The following is an 18,658-nucleotide window of genomic DNA, read 5'->3' as shown; positions in this document are numbered from 1 at the left end:
AGGAGTGGTTTTTACGAAGTCAGAAGGAAGAAGTCTAAGTTACAAACAACTTTTTATACATTTCCAAAAACATGTTCACACATAACAAGGCATCCTATAATATAATCACATCACTGGTGATCAAACCATGTATCACCTGCTTGTCACCTGTGTGTGCTTTAAATATGATGGCACCATCTTGTGATTGAAATAAGAAATACAACAAGTTGTATCCAAACTAAATAGTAAAAGTTGAACTTAACATATGAGGATTTATCTCAAGTCTCAAATCTTTGTGGACTCACACATGAAGAAACTTCACTGAAACCAGCCAGAAAAAAAGGTGACACGTTAATGCAGGTGATACATGTGATGCCTTGATTACCAGTGATGAGATGATCCTATAGTACGCCTTGTTATAAGGCTTTATGTTACCCGGCAACAAGAGAGCCGATGACATTGCTGCTCTTCTCATCCGATTTCTGGAGGACCACGATTGTCTGGACAAATAGAACAGCGTTTGGTAAGTGAAACTGCTTTTGTTTTCTTTACATCTGCAGTGTGTTAATTTTGCCTATCGTGTCGTTTATGGATAGTGTTCCCTGATGTAAATAATATTTGAATGGCCCTTGCTCTTTAGTGTGAGCGTTGCTGGATTGTTTTGTCACGTTTTGTTGTAAATATATGTGACTGGTTCTTGTGAGTTCGCTCTTGTCATTGTGGTAATTACATAGATTTTGACCATATGCATTGTCCGTTAATTACGAAGCATACCGTCCTGCGTGGGTTTAGGGTCCGGACAATTGAATCTGTTTGGGCTGTTTTCTTTTACAAACAAGAATGATGGTCTGGAGAAATGGGGATTGTGTGGCGATTGCTTAGCCCTGTTTGAATCAGTTGGGAACAGCTGCCTAAACGCTGCGGGGAGAATGTGGCGTGAGTTTGTGCGTGTTGTTTTCCTTACTAAGCTAGTTTAGCATAGCCTCGCAGAACATACGTGCCTCAGCTGTGTTTTGTTTTGCTTCCGGGGTCAGGCGCTGACCCGGAAACTAAACAGACAGACAGACCGGTGTCTCCACCGAAATCTTTATATTTACTTCTGCATTTTCCAAATGCACTAGTATTATTGTTCGGTTTATAAGCCTCGTACCGAACGGTTTAATACGAATACGTGATGTTACACACCTAGAAACAAATAACCGTAGCTGTGGCGCCATCCTGAGGTTATTAGGTGGTAAGACGGCACATACATTATAATGTGTTATGATTGTGCTTATAAAGCATTAAAGACATGAATTTCATATATGAAAGACATTTATTATTTTACAGTGATAAACGTAAGCATTTTTAACCAATAAATAATTTGTATCAACTCATTTATCAGAAAGTAAAAATAAAGTAAAAATATCTGCTGGTAAACTGAAGTAAAAACATAAAAAAAACTGACTATGATCTCTAATATGAACGTGTCTGTTTATGTTAACTCTTGTGGACACAAACGACTGATCTGATGACTGCAGAGAATGATGGACATTTATTGAGCAACAGTGAAAAGGTTTACACGTGCACAGTAACAGAGCGAGCTAACTGGCCGTCTCTGCATCTTTCAGACTTCCACTAATCTGGCGGTGGTGGAACTGAGACAGGGAGGGGCGCTCTCAGTTTGGGAGAGGAGCAGCAGGAGTCGGTGGCGAATGTGCAGGATGTGGAGGAGGACAAAGCATCTCTGGTACACAGCTCTGGTAGAAGGGATCGTCCTCATCGGCTCTCTATCAGCTCCTTGTGGATCTGGATGTGAAGTCCAACAGGGTCTGGAGGAAACCACAAAGAACATGTGTTGTATTGAAATAACACGCATCACCAACCCTCCATTAAAAAAAATCAGATGAGCTGAAGAAGCACAGCTGCACACTGAGACACTACCAAATATCTCACACTGCTGAACATCTGGCTGATCAACTCTACCTTGAGTTGAGGAGGAAGAAGAGCGCTCTCTGGTCCATGAAGTTCAGCATCACAGTCAGTCAATGTGTGGAAATAGCTGTGAGGAGAAGAAGGATGTAAACAGAAAGGCAGCTTTACTTCTTCAGCCCAGACATGTTATTATGACACAGCTATGTTTCTGTTTGTTATCTGAGAGGTGATATTTACGAGTGTGTCTCTGGTCCTTGCTGTTCCTCTATGGTCTTCACATGGCAATAGGAGAGGAGGCAGCAGTGCAGGTTGATGGAGGAGGCTTCAGGTGGAGCTAGAGTCATCTGGTAGCGTCTTCAGGTGGAGGCCGAGGTTGATGGCTGCAGGTGAAGGTTCAGGCGGCAGGTGTCTGCGAGGATCTGCAGGTGGAGGCAGCAGCAGTGATGGTTGTTGGTAGAGCCTGTAATTGGAGAAAACAGATGGATATTCAATTCAATTCAATTAATTGTTGTATAGCCCAAAATCACAAATTACAAATTTGCCTCAGAGGGCTTTACAATATGTACACATTTGACATCCTCTTGTCCCGGAACCCTCACATCGGAACAGGAAAAACTCTCCCAAAAAAAACCTTTAACGGGGTAAAAAAAGGAAGAGGCCTGTGGGAGAGCAACAGAGGAGGGATCCCTCTCCCATGATGGACATAAGTGCAATAGATGTCATAACAGAATTACAACACATTCAATGAAATTACAACACATTGATTATATCAGATAATAGGCAGACAGCTAAAGGAAAAGCCTAAATTCGGCAAATTCAAAAGTAATGTCGCAAAGCCACACAGCTCTCAGAGTACAAGTCCAAAGAGCTCCCAGTGTTACAGATGTGGTGGTATGCCCCACCCTGAAAACGAGTGCCCTGCTAAGGATGCAGAGTGCCGTTCCTGTGGGAATAAAAGGTCACTACCAGCGTGTGTGCCTTGCTGGTAAAGCCGTGCTTGGTCTTGAGGAAGAGGAGGAGAGTTTCTTTCTCAGCTCTGTGACATCTGATGCTGATCCATGGACTGTTGATATAGACGTTAAGGACAAAACTTTCACTTTCAAACTTGACACCGGAGCGGATGTCACTGTTTTAAAACAGTCTGTTTTAAGAGCATTCTTTCCAATGCACAGCAGACTGTGCTCCAGAAGGCAGAGAAGCCTTTACTTGGTCCAGGACGGATTCCTCTAGATGTGTTGGGGTTCACTAGACTGCTGCTGAGGATAGGAGCCAAGCAAACCATGGCAAAGGTCTATGTGGTCAAAAACCTGCGCATGCCATTGTTGCCAGCCATAGTGGCCCTTACTCATTCGTGTTGACAGCATAGACATGGCGACCCTAAAGTCAAGCTACCCCAGGCTATGCAGTGGCCTAGGGGAGGTACAACGTTATGAGATAGAAAGTCGAAATTATCAGATAGAAAGTCAAAGTTATGAGACAGAAAGTTATGAGATAAAAAGTTAAAGATGGATAGAAAGTCTCGAACTTGAAGGATAACAGAATCTATAACTGTAGGATGGTCTTAAAATGCTAAACATTATTAGCCTTGCAGTTCTCTCCTGAACGCTTGGTCACTTGAAAAGAAGGATTTCACATCCTGCTTCGCTCTTCACGTCGTGCTAGCTTTCTCTGGAGTACAGTGTCTTCTAGTGGCTTTAGTGGCAACATCATTGTTCCCACTAGGTCAGTCACTTATAAAACTATTGCTGGAATAAACAAGTGTGCTCACTTTATAACATATTGGCTGTGCATGAAAACAAAATGCATAACAATGTGACAACACATTGGTGGGCATCACACTCACAACATGTTATCTTTGTGCTAATCATCATATGGGCCTTGACAGGTTGCACACTCCAGTCTGACCCATTAAAGTGCTCACTATTCCCACTCCAACGACAGCGATGCCAACAAACAATCCTGCTTTCAGTATACCTTTGGCACAGCGAAACCACTGTGTGGTCCGAGTCTCAGCAGCTGGAGCCGGCAAGAGGCTCTCTTCAGACTTGACATCATTGTCATGCTTAGACCACTTTAGCTCCTGCTCAAGGTTATTAATTTGGGCCGACTTAACATCATTGTCATCCTTAGCTCCCTGCTTAGCTCACTTTAGCTCCTGCTCAAGGTTATTAATTTGGGCCGACTTAACATCATTGTCATCCTTAGCTCCCTGCTGAGCTCTCTTTAGCTGCTGCACAAGGTCATTGATTTGGGCCGACTTGACATCATTGTCATTCTTAGCTCCCTGCTTAGCTCACTTTAGCTCCTGCTCAAGGTTATTAATTTGGGCCGACTTAACATCATTGTCATCCTTAGCTCCCTGCTTAGCTCACTTTAGCTCCTGCTCAAGGTTATTAATTTGGGCCGACTTAACATCATTGTCATCCTTAGCTCCCTGCTTAGCTCTCTTTAGCTGCTGCTCAAGGTCATTGATTTTGGCCGACTTGACATCATTGTCATCAGCTTCCTGCCTAGCTGTATTTAGCTGCTGCGAAAGGCCATAGATTTGGGCCGACTTGACACTATTGTCATGCCTACCCACCTTTAGCTCCTGCTCAAGGACATTGATTTTGGCCGACTTGACATCATTGTCACACTTAGACCACTTTAGCTCCTGTTCAAGGTCATTGATTTGGGCCGACTTGACATCATTGTCATCCTTAGCTCCCTTTAGCTCCGGTTCAAGGCCATTGATTTGGGCCGACTTGACATCATTGTCATGTTTAGACCACTTTAGAAACTGCCCACGTTTATTCATTTGGGCCGACTTGACATTATTGTCAAGCCTAGCTCCCTGCTGAGCTCTCTTTAGCTGCTGCACAAGCTCATTGATTTGGGCCGACTTGACATCATTGTCAACCTTAGCTCTCTTTAGCTGCTGCACAAGCTCATTGATTTGGGCCGACTTGACATCATTGTCATCCTCAGCTCCCTGCTTAGCTGTCTTTAGCTGCTGCACAAGGCCATTGATTTTGACCGACTCGACATCATTGTCAACCTTAGCTCTCTTTAGCTGCTGCTCAAGGCCATTGATTTTGGCCGACTTGACATCATTGTCAACCTTAGCTCTCTTTAGCTGCTGCTCAAGGTCATTGATTTTGGCCGACTTGACATCATTGTCATCCTTAGCTCCCTGCTTAGCCCTCTTTAGCTGCTGCACAAGGCCATTGATTTTGACCGACTTGACATCATTGTCAACCTTAGCTCCCTGCTTAGCTCTCTTTAGCTGCTGCTGAAGGTCATTGATTTTGGCCGACTTGACATAATTGTCATCCTTAGCTCCCTGCTTAGCTCTCTTTAGCTGCTGCTCAAGGTCATTGATTTTGGCCGACTTGACATCATTGTCATCCTTAGCTCCCTGCTTAGCTCTCTTTAGCTGCTGCTCAAGGTCATTGATTTTGGCCGACTTGACATTATTGTCATCCTTAGCTCCCTGCTTAGCTCTTTTTAGCTGCTGCGCAAGGTCATTGATTTGGGCCGACTTAACATCATTGTCATCCTTAGCTACCTTTAGCTGCTGCGCAAGGTCATTGATTTGGGCCGACTTAACATCATTGTCATCCTTAGCTACCTTTAGCTGCTGCTCAAGGTTATTAATTCGGACCTGCTGATTCAACATTTGACGCTCCCTAAATTGATTAATTTGTGCCGGATTCATATTTATTTATTCAAATAAGGAAGGAATAAATAGCTGTACTGTGTGTCTTGAAAGTTCTCAATAACTGTGGACAAAGTCTGGGGTAGGTAGGCTTTATAGTTTCTTTGCCTTTGATCTGGACAAATGATTGTGCCTTTCATCTCTTTGTGACGTCATGCCGTTCTAGAGTCTGTTTTGCCTTTCATCTTGAGAATCTTGAGTCATTCTATGCGCCAGCTGTGGCCATTCGGAGACCGGGCGGCCGCTGGCAGACCCGCTGCGGGATGTTTTCCATGCTAAATCCCTTGTGTAGACTAAATTACTATCGCCGGTGATGAGTGATTTATTTATTCATGCTGTGCGTCAGATCGCATTCCTGTAAATTGTGCGATGATATCGTTAGCCAACATGCGTCTTCTGCAACGTCCTTATTCTCTGATTATAGCTTATCCTCTTCACTTGATTCTAGCCGAGGTTTCTAGACCGTCTGGTCCATACATTAGAGCAGAGGTAGCCAACACGGTGCCCGCGGGCACCCTGTCGCCCGCAGGGACCAAGTGAGTCGCCCGCAAGACATGTTCTAAAAATAGCACTAGTCATTATGGAGCTCCGTCTAAAATTGTAGTTGTTGTTCTTTTTTTAATCAAAAACGCTTGCAGAGAGTTAAGAGTTGGGTACCCGGAGGCGCACGGCGGACAGCCGGGACGAGGCTGGCGGACCACACTAGGTTTTCAGGTTCTGAATGGCGGGCGCATCCCGTTGGTGCCAGACGCGAGCTGCGAGCGCACCCCGTCGTCAGGTCCGTAAATCCTCGGAACAGGCCGCGGGGCAACAACTCAGGGGTGGCGGGGGTAGAGGCGAGGCAACACAATCCGACCGAAAAGGCCCAGACTAGAGGTTTGAACGCGGGTAGCCCTTCGTACTACTCAGTACTACTCAGTACCCTTGAAGTAGCTCTCAGTTTCAAAAAGGTTGGTGACCCCTGCATTAGAGGGAGAAGGAGGCGAACTGTTGCTGCGCCTGCACGACTTCATTCGTACACTCACTCTTTCTGTTGTATTGAGGACAAACCGATAAGCCAGAGATGGACTTGCTGCTGCAGGACTAGGGGAAAAACGTCTTGCATTCCGAGGTAAGTCAGGCATCATGATGGACAGACGTATTTTTCTTGAATCAAGTTACCTTTCAAAAACATTAAACGTTATTATATTTCAAGTTAGATCGATTGTTTGTATTATTATCTTCTATTTTCAGGTAGTCGTACTGATCCAGATGACTTTAGAGAATTTATTTTAGAGGCATATCCAAAACTCAGACAAGGGGGAGGATTTGAGTTGCTCAAAATCTCTGGAACAACACGAAGTCGCCAAATGGTGTGTTACATCATTTATTCCAATAAATTGTTGCTCTCTACATATCAACTCATCCAGTATTAATTGGAATAATTTAAAAACTATTTTTAGATTGGAAAATTCTTTCAAATCCCAGTGAAGCAGCAAAGAGATTCAAAGAAGACATTTTAAGCCAGCATGCAACTAGAAAATCATTATATCTTACCATGGATCTTGGAGACAGTGCAGAGGACAGTCCTTTCTTTTTATAAGATGGCTAATGTTGAGTGGGCTTGCCCCTTGACATGCACACTCGAGGGTAAATTGGTTACACACGCAAAACTAAAGGTAAAAAATTATCATCTATTCATTTAACTGATGTCTGTACTGTGTATTTTGCTTTTTCAGGAGATCCAGCAATTGGTGATGACGTGACTCGCCATTTCTTTGCAAGCATCATGTCCAAACTTCAGTATGGTTTTGAGATGACTTTTAAGTGAATATTCACTTTGGCTGACGGCTGGTTGTCAGCTATCAGGCTCTGTGTTTGGTTTGTAGAAAATACCTAAAACCTTAAAAAAACAAACAAATGTGACGCAGCTGCTGTGGCCCTGTAGGTTTCTACAGGATCACCCAAAGTATTCAGTGGCTGATTGATATTTCCTTACTAATTCTGTATGAAAGTTTGAATGTCTATGTCCTTTACATTCTGCACTATCAATGTTCTTTCACTTTTCTCTTTTAATTGAAGTACCAGGAGGAACTCTTCTTTTTGAGGGGGAACAAGATCATCTGATTCCCTCCACTTGGCATTACCTTTTGGAGAGTGACTTCTTTGTTGCTGCTGGCCGAATGCTTGGTCATTCATTCCTCCATAATGGGCCATGCCTTGGAGGACTCAGCCCAGCTATCCTGCATGTGCTCTTTGGTGGATCCCCAGAAGAAGCCATAATAGATATTAAGGACTGTGCTGACCTTGACATCCGTGAAACAATCAAAGTGGTAAAATACATTTTTCCAGTAAGATTTGAATGATAAAAATTCGGGGCAAGGACAATAAAAGTAATACCTGATGTCAGCAATTTTTCTCAGATATTTATAATGCCACAATCACATAATTTACTAATTTAAACCAGCAGGGGGTGCTGAAGCAATATTAAAACCATAAACGTAAGTCCATTTCTTTAAAACATGTGATTATAGTGACGGATGTCATCATGTGAAATGTGTTTTTAGAGCAAACACAGTTTTAACAGGTTCCCAACATGCTGTTTAAAAGGGATACAAAATGACATTATTTGGGATGTGGTTTGAGACCAGTGGGTGTCAACCACGTGAGATTCTGGAGGCTCTTTCCACTTCACAACTTACTCTGGTAAGATTAAAGTCAACAAAGCTCTCAACTGGCTCATTGATTCATTAACAATGGCTGATAACTTGCCCTCTAAATTGCTGTAACATATGTAAATCTCTCTGAAACTCATTTATATCTGTTTTTTATCCTCCATTTCTGTCAATTCCTCACATTCCATCTTACCTCTCCTTATCTCTCCGTTACCATTCTTGCCAATTATATCCACATCTTCACCTCTGCTCCCGGTTTCCTCTCCTCCTACCAGGCAGACCACCTGGTGCGGCGAGGTCGCCCCTTGGTGCAGCAGGAGTCTGTGGATCTGGACGTCCCGGAGGAAAAGATTCCTAAAAGAGCATCGACCGAGATACTGGAGGCTGAGAGGCTGGAGGATCTAGAGACATGCATGGTAGGCGTGGGTGGAACCGTGTGTTTTAACTGTCCGTGATTTATTTCATGTATTATTATCTAGGCACCTCGTGTTTTTCATGCGACTCAAATTACATTTATTAATTAAATGTTCGATTTAGTTGTATGACGCAAACTACAACCTAATACCACCCTCTACTGGAAAAAAATAGACCTTGGCTACTCTACATTTGCCAAAGACAATTGAGGATAGAATTTACTATTAATTTAAAGAATTGTCTCGATGTTCAGTAAATATCAGAACAGAACTTTTTGCAAAATGCTAAAAACCTGTTTTGCTTTTATAGTTGGCATTTCAGGTTGGTTCATTTGTACTCTATGAGGGCAGATATGTGTGTGTGTGGAGACGTACCTGAGTCTTATTGTTTCCTCATCACCTACCACTCTTTCAAATGTAGTCAACCCTTGGAACGGTTGCTTTTCACCACGTTTGTTTTGTTGATTTTTGTGTTGATGTAATAATGTGTGTGAGTTGGGATGTACAGTAAATGCAGGCTGCAGTCAACAGGAAGCTGCATGTTCTTCGGTCTCTGGTCCTGTCTGTTTCTCTGGTGTCTTGCCCCTCTTTTCATCTTATATCCCTCTCTGTCCTATTCACCTCTACTTTTACAAGAACACCAGCTATCTTTCTTTTGTCTTCACTAGGCTTTACTATGTGTTGTCTTTCTTCCTCTTCAATCTTCTTTTCCTCTGTTCTTCCTTCTCTTTCCACCTTTGCTCCATGGAGATTTTGTGCTGCACCAGTGTAAGTAATTCTCGACTGTCCCTCTAAACTCTCTTTTCAATTCACTTTCTGCTCACGCTGCTCTTTTCCTTTTCTGTCTGTCGTTGCTGCGCCGGCTTGCTTCACATTTCTCTGTGCTACAACACAAAGAGCCTCACGTATTTTAATATTTAATCCTGGTGATGTATTTTAAAGATGGTGTAGAAAAGCTACACTACGAGTATCGTAGGACGCATTTATCTATTACTTCCTCACTCACTCTCCAAATTATTTAACATAGTTGAATACTGATATTTGAAAATTAACTTTTTTGTTATGCATCCAGCCACATTGCACTGTTTCTCTCCACTCAATGCACTATGTGCGTCATCACCACCTTGTAAATGTGGATCACAGCACAATATAATATGCAACATCATAATAAGTACCGTCTAAAAAAACATAATAAGTAACTCTATAATTTGTTAATAATTACATGATGATGTCTGGTCTTAGTACAAACTATGAAATCTAGTGTAGTTAAAATAAGATGTGGACAGAATCCCAAATAGCCACAGAGTTAGCTGATCAATTTCATGATGTTTGACAGTACTAAAAGCTCTACTGGTCTTGAGTGATAGAAATGACTTGGACAATTTGTTAACAATTACCAGAAATTTTATTTGATTCTGTGCGCCTCTTTCAGATGACTCCAAAATCCAAGAGGAAGAGCATCCACAGCAGAATGCTTCGGCCAGTGTCTCGTGCCTTTGGTAAGCAGTATATTATATTTTTTTTATTTATATGTCGTGACATTTAGCTGTATTAGAATCAAATAGTACATTATCTTTCTGCTTGATAATATAAAAAGCGGATGGATCAGGGTGGCTGGTTTTAATCATTCTGCCTTTGGTCTTTCAAATAATTCCTCAATCTTGTGCTACCTGATGACACGTGGAAGGAAGTACTCTTGAATATTCAATGTGTATCTACAATGAACCTTCTAATGACCGTCTAATCCACAGAGATGGCGTTTGACCTGGACAAGGCCCTGGAAGACGTCCCTATCCATGTGGACGAAGCATCAACTTCATCTCAAACTCCACCTACTCCATCTCAGGTCCTGCCAAAACTGGAGCACCGACCGCCAGGAGGGATGGTGGAGCTGCCGTCCGAGGAGGAAAAAAAGCTGCAGCACTTCACCAAACTGCGACCACGAAGGAACAAGAAAAAGCACTCCAGCAAAATACCTGTGAGTAAAGCTCAGCTGCTTTGTATGGATTTTTAAAGTTCATTTCCAGACATGGTACCAGATCCTTCAACTTCCTCTTTCAGCAAATCAACAGTGCTCCATCTCAGGATGGGGAGCAGAACGGCCTAATGGGAAGGGTGGACGAGGGTGTGGACGAGTTCTTCTCCACAAAAGTCACCAGGATGGACTCCAAGTGAGGATCATGCTTCATTTAGAGTTTTGTCATGAAGGACTGTCTGAATATGTATTCCAGTATAGATGTATTCAACTATACTTGCTTCTAATATTTATATTTTACTATTATGTATTAATTATTTAATACTTTTTTGTCTCTCGTTCTGTCTCCTCTCAGACGTTCCAAGAGTTCAGAATCTCATGATGGAGAGAAGAAGAAGAGTAAAGGAGGATTCCTCAACCTCATCAAACGTTCCACCAAATCCGAAAAAGCAGATAAATTGGACAAATCAGAAAAAAATCAGACGACCCCCCCCCCCCCCCCCCCAGTTTCGGGTAAGTCAGAGAAAAACCAGGCGACCAATCCAGCTTCAGGTACATCCTCAGCCACTGTAGCCTCGACGGCGGCTTCCATCCCTGAGGAGCCCTCTTCACCAAAGGCCAGCACCTGAGCCAAAGTCCAGGTACAGATGAATATTTTCTTGTTATAGAACAACAGATTTCACAGTACCTCTGAATGTACCAGTCGGCCCCTGATACCCTAATAATTCCTGTCCCTCCTGCAGAGACGCCTCCAGCCGCTCCCAGCACACAGACTACAGCAGCAGCTCAGACCGCTCGGAGGAGCTGAGGACGCCAGACTCCATGGACGAGCCCTGGGAGTGTTCGGACGGCAGGGGCAGCCCTCAGGGAGGCCGGCGGTACCAAGGGTTGCAAATGATGGGCAGCGGCCTCCTCGCAGAGATGAAGGCCAAGCAGGAGAGGAGAGCACACAAGGTGAGGCGGTGTGATTTCAAAAAGCAAAAGATACAAGAATAAGGGAAAAGTAAGGTACTGATGGGAGACGCCACCATGTGGCAAATGTCTTGTGCCTGATTTTAATTTCATAGGACAAGATGAATATGCCCCCCATAATCAAACACAGAATATCCTTATCCTGCAACATCTGTTTTGGGTCGTAACTTGCAAGGCAGTTACAAAGTGAGGTTGTAGTTGCAAAATGTAGTTGATAAAAAAACTCAACTCAAGGTTGAATTACCTGCTTCTTTTGGAGCTGTCTTCAACATGGAAGAGATGATAGTGGTGCTCTTCCTTTCACTTTTGCAAACCATCGCAAAAACAAACACGGCACAAAAGAAAGTCAACAAGAAAGAGAGTGACACTAATAAACTGCAATAAAAAGGAGAAACCCTACTGTAATATGATCAAATTAAGTTAATGAAAGAATTCAAGCTCAGTTTTGCAAGAGATTCAAAAGTGATTATCTTTGAACTCAAGTTAAGCCTTCCACCTGTAGAAAAAAAGGGGTGTTTTAGTAATGCTCCATTTATTTATTTAATAATAAAAAAATGAAATAGTCTATTTTAAGCCAATTCTGTAAAATGAATGTCAAAATAACATGACAGTAAAAGATAAACTTCAAAAGTAAAGTGGTATGGCAGTGAGATATAGAGGGATGCTTCTTTAAATATTTTAGTTTTGGGGACAAAGTGCTCTAAGTGTTCAGTGCTGAAGACAAGCGAGAAAAGTGTGTGTGTGTGTGTGTGTGTGTGTGTGTGTGTGTGTGTGTGTGTGTGTGTGTGTGTGTGTGTGTGTGTGTGTGTGTGTGTGTGTGTGTGTGTGTGTGTGTGTGTGTGTGTGTGTGTGTGTGTGTGTGTGTGTGTGTGTGTGTGTGTGTGTGTGTGTGTGTGTACAGGTGTAATGGAGAGACCTATTCAGGAGACTACTTAATACAGAGCTTGGGTGTGTGGGCATTTTCTAACACAAAGGCGCCACCTCCTGTTTGAATGTTGCTTTGCTTTACACGTACAGTCAACAATAAAAGCTTGAAACTCCAAATATACTGTATATAAAACTGACTGCAAAGTGTAAAATATACCAGACTCAAAAAGATGGTCACTACTGGGACTGAAATTCAGCCCAGGACTTTGAGAAGAAGAGGGCTTTTTTTAATGCAAGGGATTTTTTGGGGGGGGGGGGCATTATTGCAGAGTAAAGATAATCTGATGATACTAAAGACCTTCAAGAGACTTTAAGATGTCTTGCTGACACTTGCCTGTTCAGTTTGTATAATCACTTCACCACTGCACTGAATCAAAACAAGAACGTTCTACACTCGTGCATATCGTAATACAATATTTTGTCCTTGTGTCTCCTCTAGTCTTCCAGCCCCGACAGACCTGACAGCAATGCAACAGGTGAGAGTTTTTTTCTGTTGAGATAAACATAGGAAGAAAACAAAACTTTTAACTCAACAGTTAGTGACTCAAGCAGACCTGCAGCTGGTTTTAGTGGATTATTAGTGGATCACGTTCCTGTTTTAGTGTCTGGTTTCATACCCATATGGTACATGAAAATCATTGTGTGCATGATTTTAATTTATTTTTATGCATGTGCCAGCAGCCAAGCCCCAGCCCATCGTCTCAGAAAGCCGCTCTCCCAGTGGCTCAATTAATAAATCAGATCCTCCGACTGGTTCTCCAGAGAAGACCCCTCCTCGTGGCGAGACGAAGCCTGACAAGGCCTCTCGTCTCAGGGCTACGTCCTCCTCGAGTTCTCCTGGGGGGCCAGTAAGTCCCAAACCACCGGTGCCACAGGGAGCGAAGCCTGCCCTGGCTGCCCGACCCTCCATCCCACATAAGCCAAGGACCAGCAGCACCAGCAGGAGCATAGGTACAAGCATTGGATCTGATTACCACACTGTTTATGTCCACATTACTGAGAGGATTGTTGCTGCAGTGGTTCAGTTGTTAATCTTCCTGTCAGATTGTTTGACGGATGAGACCATATTTGTTATAAGCTGATAATATGTTTTTCCTGACAGATGAGAGCTCAGATTCCCCAAACAGTGGTGGCGTGTCTCCTAAAGCCACAGTTCTTCCTCCAACGCTGAAGAGGACGGTGTCAGAGAAAGACAAAGAGGGCCAGAACAGTCTGCAGTCAGGAGGCTCTACGAACAAAACCACTCAGGATGGTGGGTCACAAAATCTGTCTGTCAAAATCTCTGAGTATCTTTTTTTTTTCTCCTTCACCTGAAACCTGTCCTTTGGCCAGAGCAGATTTCCCCTTGAATCTAGAGGAATTATCTAGGGCCTAGACAGACTGATAGATGTTTGATGTCACTGTCAGGTTGTGACAGCAGTATTATGTAACAGGCAGCCCGGCAACTTGGTGATTTATGACTGTCTATGCTCCTTTCCCTCTGATGTTTTTATACATTATGTCCTCTCCTTTGGTCTCCCTTTCTTCTCTCTGCTCTTCCTCCCTTCATTTTCTTTACTCAACGTTATCAGTGACGCCCTCTGGGCCCTGTCAGAGGCACACACATCTGATTCATGTTGATGAGCTTAATTCCTGCTCTTAAGCAAAGGACAACTTCTTTTGAAAGCACTGGCTGCTTAGTTTTTTGTTTTTTTTGTATCATCAATAGAACTTTAATAAAATCAGCGTTTTAACCATATGCATATTGAATAATTCCAGAGACTTAAAAGCTAGAGGATGTAGTTTCTGTTTGCTCAGTGCAGAAAGTGCAATGTCAAAACATCTGCGCCATCAGATGGATTCTTGGACAACAACACATTTTTTAACCAGAAAAAAACCTTTGCTCCTACTTATTAGAGATTTAATGATGCTGGAACAATAAATGTAGGACATGAAAGCATTCAGGGCTTTATAAGAAACGTTTAAAAAAAAAAAGACTTGCACATTGTCCTCCCTTGTCTGAAAGCACTGTACATATATGACCATATGCGTCAGATGCAGATCATTACAGAGTCAATCGAGAGCCATTAGGTGGCGGTATACACAAGGGAATGTTTAGTTCCTTTTGCATGTTGAAGAAGACGATCAAGAATAGTGAAGTGGCAGTGTGGAGCAGAATCCCTTTTAAGTACTCTATCCCAGCATGCTTTGGGCAGAGAGTAGGGAAATATTCTTAAACGATTATCAGTCAATCGAAGGGATAACAATCTGTATATCCTTAATAAAGGTTTACAACTTGTGCTGTATATCTAAGAATCCATTGTTTCTGCTACAGTTGTAATCGTGCACTCCTTTGCACATTTACTAAGACGTTTTTGGCAGCAGATTGCTCGCAAAGATAAGGGTGAATTGTTGCGCTTTACATCACTTATTGCTGTAAAGCCTCGGTTATCCTCCAAAACGGACACTAAGAGCTGCGTATGCGTAGTTGTTCTGTCTGTGCTCGATGCCTGCGTTCTACACATGCACAGAAGACTGCTCCACTACCTCTTGTAACGTACAACAACGTACGATGCGGTCGTCACCCTCTGATGAAGAAACTGTAGCAGTATACGTAATATCAGATATATTTAAACAAAATGTGTAGTTTCAACAATTTCCCTCTCTTCCTCACCTTTCTTTTCTCTTCCCCTATCTTCCCCTTATTCTAAGCATTGTCAACACTTGCTGTCATTTTCATCTTCTCCCTCTCTTGTTTTTTAGTGAGGGCGGGGTTTGTGTCGGACTCTGTTCAGCGACCCAGCCGTCTCCGTACCAACTCTGAGGATCATGGCTCCTTCAAGACCAAGGACCAATCTCCAAACCCAGACAAGGACAAGGCAGCGGGCAAAAAGTCCTCAGACTCTGGGGAGGAGGCAGACAAAGACTTTATTTTAATATGAGTAAGAGAAATTCACAGCAAAAACCTGTTGACAAGTCTCACATGTTTTCCTTTTAGAAAAGCAACTAAAGGAGGACTATAATCAATAATCATTAATTGATATGTTTTCATTTATATTAGCGGTTGTACCTGTAGGTTTTGTCTGACCGCAAAGTACAAATCCTCTTTGGTTTGCAGGAAGACCTGCTGTAGTGTCATGCAATACACCGTTTCAAATTCAAGTTTGGTTGTCTATGACAAGATAAAACTAATGATATTAACACTTGGGGTAATATCCTCTGTAATCTTTTTTTAGTCACAACTTGTCACCTAGTAAACCAAACTGTGCTAAGTCTCCTAAGAGCTTCCTCCTCACAGACGGCCTTTTCTCCTTTTTTCATTCCTACTCTCTGCCGTCAGGTGAAAATCTCATGTCTCTCAAAAAATAACCTTTTCAGGGTTTGAGGAAACGGTTCCTGAAGTTTTCAAGCATCTTCAGCCAATGACTACTGAATCTTGAATGACGTTTGTAAACCACAAAAAAAAAAGATGCTTCCAGGAACCAGCAGACTTTTTGTGCAAAAGACAGAGAGAGAGAGAGAGACTGTGAAAATATGAGTGGACATTAAAAAAAAATTCTCTTTCCTTGTCTAATAGCTCTTCTCCCAGGGACCAAACACATGTAACAATAATATCAGGATCACTGTACTGTACTTGATCTCAAACATACAACCAGACCAGGACCCAATGGCATTCGTTTCCTTCTATATATTTGTATAGATTTTTCTATATGCTATTATCAGTATGTGCAAGTTACTTTTCTCCGGACTTCAGAGGTGACTGAATCCATTATGCAATTCATCTTTTTTTTTTTCAGGAAAATACAGGTTCAGCTGAGAATCTCAGCCCACCATAAATCAGAAATACACATTTGATGTAGCTTATCTAACAGCAAAACCACAAGTCCCTTAGAGGAGACTACATCAAACATCCCGTCTGAACTCTTGTTTGTCTCTGTGTGGGAGAGTTGGAGTAACCATATGAAGTGTTGCTTTGAGAGGACTGTGGTGCACTATAACATCACTGATCACCAATCCATACGGCTTCAGCACTGTTAACTAACACTGTTCTGTGTTTAGACACTGTGAGAAAAAAAAAAAAAAACATTTACTGTATCATGATACCTTTAAACTGCGGATGTCTTTTTTCTGCTGTTTGTGGGGGAAAGGAGTATGTGTCTGTCATTAAAGAGCAATACAGAGGCCCATCATAAACATGTCTGTGGTGCTTTATGGTAAAGAAAAAGAAAACAGCATTATGTCTAGCTGGAACTTGTCAAAACAAATGAGAATATAGATCATTGCTAAACTCTGTCACACATACTCTGAATTGCTCTTAAAGACAGATTAATTCCTCACTTCTGGTAGCACTACCTGGTGTGCCGATGGTCCAATGAAAGCTTACTCAAAAACAGGATGTTATAATGTTATGTATGTAATGTTGTGTATAATAATCTGCTTGAAGGTAACATGGAAACCACTGACATTTGCTTTCAATTTCAGAAGCTATTTTGTCTTATCTTTGTGTGAAAGCGGCACACTGAGGGAACTCCAGCCTTCAAACACTTCAGACTTGACCTTCAGGGATTTCAAATTCAGTTCACTTTCAATTTATTCTGTCCAAAGACAAGTTTTGAACTTTAAATGATAAGGAGTTGGCATTTGTTAGAAAACGATTGAGAAAACAGTGCCTGAAGGAAAAGTGCACAGAGGGTAGCTGGATTTTGACCACAGGGACCTGTAGGCTAGTCTGTATGTAGCGTTTTCAGGACCTGAACGCTACACAACAACAACGACGACGACGACACACATTGGTCTCAGGCCTCATCTTTGTCTTTTAACAGCGAGAAATGCCCTTTTCACACTGCTACACAGTCAGCATACAGATTCTAAAATCATGTTCAAAATCATTCATCTGATTAATTGGTTACGGTTAAAAAAATTCAGATTGTGTGTCAACTAATACCTCTACAGATTGTACCCTTAGCGTTGGATTTTTTGCTTTGAATTATAAACATGCAGTTTCACTAATATTAGAAAAAGCGGTTGGGACAGACATTTAGCCTTTGCATTAAATTATACTGCATTCATCTCATATTGGGGTTACTATAATTACCAGTTAACTTACAAATACCATCGACATCCAAGTTGTAATAATAACTCTGAAAAATTGTTCTGAAAGTTTTCCTTAAAAAACAAACAAACATGGACGCCTCACGTCAGTCAAGGGAAATAACCCAAATTGAAAGGATAGAATGCTATATTGTCAAAGCATATTGTTTAAACCCTTATCCAATCAACTTTGCAGTCATACAAAGGGATGACAGAAACACTTGTCGCACGTCATAAACATGATAATCTGTCTCATTTCTGTTGAATAAATACCTGAATGTGAGATCCAACTAATGCTTCATTATATCAATGATATATATCATTATATCTAGTTGTTGTGTGCCAAACTGTGCTCCAACATTAAACATTAAATGTACACCAGACCTCACTCTTTATGCCCAGTGTGAAAAGGGCACAACTTGTATTTTGTTGTACCATGCAAGAGTTATTTTAGTCACAGCCAAAAGTCTTACTGGTGCACCTTTTCCTGTGACGTCTATGGATGTCTCTTTGAAGGATTATGATGAGATTTTGGTTTTTTTGTCACTAATCATGGCTCGGAAATAACACTGTTCCTTCTGTATGTAGTTAATCTAGTGTCTGATGTCAACAACTGCTTTGATTTACAGTCAAAGTCCCAAAACTGAAACATTACTTTTAGTTTGAAATATGCCATATCCTGATGGAAGGAAATCATATGGACACCTCCTCTCTCTGTTTTTGTTTTCTGTTTCGTATTTCAGAAGCAGCTGGCTGTGTTTCTGTCAAGTTGTGTGAAAGACTGTTGGTGCACGGAGTGGAGAAAGTGAAGATAACCAGTAACACTGAGTCTTGACTCCTGAGTCTACATGTGTGAGACTGCATGATGTGGCTGTGAGTTGTACTGTATGTATATATGTGCTTTCATACATGTAGGAGTGTACGTGTGTAGATATGAATGTGTAATATACGCACATGTAATATACACACTGTGACACATACACACGCCTATGTGAACTCAGCAAAACCTACGTTGTTTTGGTACTAAGTACACTACTATACTAGGGGTTTGTTTTTA

At 41.9% G+C, this 18,658-nt stretch overlaps 1 protein-coding gene across 10 annotated transcripts; it reads left to right on the top strand.

Moving 5' to 3' along the window:
* Positions 1–289: 289 nt before the first annotated feature.
* Positions 290–17,891, top strand: LOC142938108 (F-actin-uncapping protein LRRC16A-like). Of its 10 annotated transcripts, none has more exons than XM_076081321.1 (10): positions 734–1,213; positions 1,590–6,701; positions 6,824–7,219; positions 7,309–7,902; positions 8,520–8,660; positions 10,090–10,156; positions 10,409–10,635; positions 10,719–10,828; positions 10,988–11,273; positions 11,376–11,514. In XM_076081321.1, the coding sequence occupies exons 4-9, from the start codon at positions 7,621–7,623 to the stop codon at positions 11,259–11,261; spliced, it is 1,101 nt and encodes a 366-aa protein (XP_075937436.1). In that variant the 5' UTR covers positions 734–1,213; positions 1,590–6,701; positions 6,824–7,219; positions 7,309–7,620; the 3' UTR covers positions 11,262–11,273; positions 11,376–11,514. The 10 variants fall into 10 exon arrangements, with proteins under 10 accessions (XP_075937434.1, XP_075937435.1, XP_075937442.1 ...); XM_076081324.1 differs by having other exon boundaries at positions 1,590–6,942; positions 7,033–7,219; XM_076081320.1 differs by lacking the exon at positions 734–1,213 and adding an exon at positions 349–502 and having other exon boundaries at positions 1,590–7,219.
* The last annotated feature ends 767 nt before the right edge of the window (positions 17,892–18,658 follow it).

Source organism: Anarhichas minor, unplaced genomic scaffold, assembly GCF_050575085.1.
Source record: "Anarhichas minor isolate MPS153535 unplaced genomic scaffold, ASM5057508v1 ptg000080l, whole genome shotgun sequence".
In the NCBI taxonomy this organism is placed as follows: domain Eukaryota; kingdom Metazoa; phylum Chordata; class Actinopteri; order Perciformes; family Anarhichadidae; genus Anarhichas; species Anarhichas minor.
Note: the sequence above shows the minus strand (reverse complement) of the source record. Positions and strands in the feature narration are given on the sequence as shown.

Bases quoted from the DNA above. Each gene is read 5' to 3' on its own strand.
- LOC142938108 (XM_076081319.1), top strand. From the start codon at position 433: ATGACATTGCTGCTCTTCTCATCCGATTTCTGGAGGACCACGATTGTC. The intron at 503-7,651 runs GTAAGTGAAACT...TTTTAATTGAAG, and splicing joins GACAAATAGAACAGCGTTTG to TACCAGGAGGAACTCTTCTT. The intron at 10,636-10,718 runs GTGAGTAAAGCT...TTCCTCTTTCAG, and splicing joins AGCACTCCAGCAAAATACCT to CAAATCAACAGTGCTCCATC.